Source organism: Otolemur garnettii, unplaced genomic scaffold (genome assembly GCF_000181295.1).
Source record: "Otolemur garnettii isolate 467f Iridium unplaced genomic scaffold, OtoGar3 scaffold00022, whole genome shotgun sequence".
In the NCBI taxonomy this organism is placed as follows: Eukaryota; Metazoa; Chordata; class Mammalia; order Primates; family Galagidae; genus Otolemur; species Otolemur garnettii.
Genome location: NW_003852417.1, coordinates 19,479,419 through 19,483,146, shown reverse-complemented (window position 1 = coordinate 19,483,146; position 3,728 = coordinate 19,479,419). Strand labels below are relative to the sequence as shown.

General features: G+C 53.6%; 1 protein-coding gene across 2 annotated transcripts in view; it reads right to left on the bottom strand.

The window, feature by feature from the left end:
* LOC100962464 (phospholipase B1, membrane-associated) overlaps nt 1-3,728 on the bottom strand; it is an 85,198-nt gene that overhangs the window by 30,456 nt on the left and 51,014 nt on the right. For both annotated transcript variants that reach the window (XM_023511865.1, XM_023511866.1), the window contains 4 exons: nt 2,978-3,059; nt 2,223-2,327; nt 981-1,076; nt 362-433 (listed from right to left, as the gene is read on the bottom strand). In XM_023511865.1, the coding sequence (XP_023367633.1) occupies nt 362-433; nt 981-1,076; nt 2,223-2,327; nt 2,978-3,059 (355 nt within the window). The remainder of the gene's footprint in view (nt 1-361; nt 434-980; nt 1,077-2,222; nt 2,328-2,977; nt 3,060-3,728) is intronic.

Sequence of the window (3,728 nt, the reverse complement as noted above, 5' to 3'; positions counted from 1 at the left end):
GAGGACCTCCCCAATCCCTGCATTACTGTCACTAACTCCAGCTTCCAAGTCTGCCTGGCCCTTTGCTGGCCCTCCAACCCATAGTCAGGCTTTTCCACCTACCCCAGATTCTGGTCTCCTGACTGTTTGGCTGCCACTGTCAAGAACTCACCTTTCTCCCTGGAATCCACACCCTTTGCAGGGGCCCAGGCCCCCTGTCCCTTGCCCAGAGAAATAACAGCTGCTTCATTCTCGTCCCTCTGCATCCCCCCACCCATCCTCATGTCTCAGTAAAGGATCAAGGTGGACACAGGAAGCTGTGGAGGAGGCCGAGCTCTGCCCTGGGCCTCTGGAGAGGAGCAGGTGGGCCCTTCCTGGTTACCTGTGTGGGGCAGGTGAGGGGGATCTCTGCTGTCAGCTCCAGGGCATCCACTTTGCTTCCAAGTGGTTCAAGCTGATCAGGAAGAACAGAGAGCCACAGGTGTACCAATTTGTCTCTGCTGAAGCAAACATTCCCTGGCAGCGCCCTGAGGTAGGGAAAGCTCAGCGCCCCATTTCAGGAGGTTTGGCGTCCACCCTGGCTCAGGCCATGGCCAGCTGTGGGGTATGGGACCAGTTGCTTAGCTTCTCTGGGTGTCTCCTCAGAGACTCACAGTCCATCCCTAGCAGGGCTGTGGAGACACTTGAATGACATAAAAAGGCTTAAACTGCTTAAACGTAGGAGATAGCAAAAGAATGAGGGGTTTCTGCCTTGCGTTTCTTTGGAGAGATTCCATCCTTGCGGTTCAAAGCACTGAGGAGAGGATGCCATAGGACCAGGCTGAGGAGACTTTTAAGGACTCTGTAATTTCAATTCTAGGGCCTTCTACAGATGTGCCAGCCACTGTTCTTCTCAGCCTTGCTCACAAATGGATGCCAAGAGCCAGGGTCAATGCTACAGAGGCTGGTGCTTTGCTCTACATTAGAACCCCGGGGGGCCAAGGACATCCCACTTATTTTACCATATTGACCCAAAGGGCCCTGGCGAGCTGGGAGTGGAATTTCTGACTTGGATGGGTGCAGTCTGGGGCAAAGAAGGATGTATCTGGGCGCCCATCCTGAAAGAGACAAATATATTCTTTCAACATCCTATTGGTTAAAAAAAAAAAAAAAAAAAGATCCTATTGGTTCAGAGGGAGCCGCCACAGCTAAGCAGCCTGGCCTCTGGTACTGCCCACACCACTCCCTCCTCTCCTGGGAGTGCTCCAGGTCACTGGTCCCTTCAGGGCCTGCTCACCTTAAGAGGGAGATCAGAGCCATCCCACAAATGAGCAGCTTCAGGTGACCCCAATCTCCCACCTTCCTTCCTGACCCTATAATTCCCCTTAATAAAAAAACAGCTGCTGTATTTATTTTTAGGTACATTCACATAACATGCTAGCCCATGCCATGGATGAGAGAGAGACACTCATTCCTGAGGTAGTCTTGATCAGCCAGCTCGGAGAAGCTACCTGCCAGCCCTCAGCCCACTGGCCCTGGTGGGGAGAACACAGCCAAGCCTCAGAGCAGGCCTGGGTAGGGTATCTGTCTCCAGCCTTTTCCCTCTTGAGGGACCTGGGAGTCTGCAAAACTGCTGTCCCTCCAGTTTCCCTCCAGGTGGATGAGGCTGTGGGATAGAGACCCTGAGGGGACAGACCTCAGTCCTCACCTGGTTCCCTCCTGGATCACTTCTGCTCAGAGCAGCAGGGCAGGCAAAGAGCTTGACGAAAGTGGAAACGGACAATACCCAGAACCCTCCCTTATAACTGCAGTGTCCCACGCAAGAGAGACCGTGCATGTAGCAGACGTTTATATCTGGAGTTGGACAAATCTTGTCTGTTACTTCCTATGTGATCTTACGAAAGTACAGTCACGTCTCTGCACCTCTGTTTCTATGTAGGTGATAATATCACCTGCAACGGCAGTGGTGCCAGTTTTATCCACAGGAAGCACAGTGCCTGGCACATCATAGGTGCTTGGTACACTAGAGGCAGTTATCAGGGGCAATGGGAGTGCTCCACATCTGGCTGCCTCTGGGAACACGGCTCAGACATTCAAGGGGGCTGTACCCACCAGAACAGGATGTGGAGTGCTGTCTGTGTCTTTCCTGTTTCATTCACATGCTGATGAAAGCACTGGTATTTCTGCTTCTAAGTTTTCTCCTCTAAGGCACCCTCGGCAGGCTCTCCCCTCCTGAGCCCCACGGGCGAGGGTGGAGGACATACCGCCAGGACAGGGAGCGAAACGTTTTGGAAGAAGGGCTGCAGCACCACGGCAAAGTCCTCCCGTGTGTCGTAGCGACCTGACTCCACCAGCTCACGCATGCTGCTCTGGGGACACATGTGTGGGGGCCATCAGTACAGGCTGTGGTGGGTTGAGTGTCCAGTGGCGCAAGGGCAGGGATGGTGGGCAGTGTTGAGGGGCCGAGTGAGCCCTTGCCTTGAGAACACAAACACACCTGATGACAAATTCCTTTCCAGAGAATTTAGAAACAGGCTGAGTCACCTTTTTGTTTTGGTTCTAAGTGGCCTGCAGTCTCTGAAGGCTAGACATCTAGTCCCACAGGAATAAAAACCTGGGAAGAGTGTCCAGAGGTCCCCTGGCTCCAGACTTGTGAGCCCCCTTCTGTGGCCTGCCTGTCGAGGCAGATGGGAGTGTGGGGGTGGGGCTGGGGTGGGGTTGGGGTGCAGGTGGGCCTCCAGGGTACAGGATAAGGTAAGGTGGTCTCATGGGGCATCAGGGCTACAGGCCGGGAGTTGGGGTTAAGCCCCCAAGGGTAGCTCAGGAGTGAGGCCTCTACTGCCGGGATCCCATTGGAATGGCTCCAACTAGGGCATCTGAGACCCCTCAGCCAGTGGGGCAGAGGAAGGGACCCAGAGTGGGCAACATCTCCCCGCCAGCCTCTCCCTTCCTGCATATCTCCCCTAGTGGGGCTTGTGAAGGTGGGGAGAGAACACAGAATGAGCCTTCTGGGTCTCACCTTGTAGGCTCGGGCGAAGGCCTCCAGCCTGGCCAGCTCCTGGGAGTTCTCCCGCGGGGTCAGAACACAGTTACACAACATGCTGCACAACGAGGGGGAGGCAGAGCCGAAGCTCAGGTCAGGGACTGAGCCTGGGTGCCCAGGGTGGGGGGGCAGCTCCTTCGAGCCCTGGTTTGGGAGCGCACACACCTGAGGCTCTGAGATGTGTGCTCAGGGTGGCTTTTAGGCCTCATATGGTACTGGGGGAAGTCCCACAGGAGGAATGTAGCTACGAGCGAGCACCCTCTCATGTGAACGCAGACAAATGGTTGGCAGGGGCCGGTCTGTGACAGGCTATGCTCAACAAGTGAATTTAGACAATGAAAGTTCAATGTTCCATTAAAAAATAATATAACATGCACCTTCTGGTGTTAGAGATGGTATTTTGGGGCCTCTGATGCTCACGCCCTAGGACCCTCCTCTGTTCACACTAGTGCCCTACTGTGTCCCCTTTAACCATGAGTTATTTTGTAGTCTTAAAATGCATTTACTGGTAAGAGAGAGTGATCATCTCCAAAGCCCTTAATATAGTGCCTGGTGCATGGTAAGTTCTGTAAGATTTGTTAAATATATAGGTACATGTTTAAGGTAAATATGTGTAATAACACACATCCAGGCACCTGTCACCCAGTTTAAGAAACAAAACATTTTAGCTGGGCTTTGTGGTGGGCACCTGTGGTCCCAGCTACTCTGGAGGCTGAGGCAAGAGAAT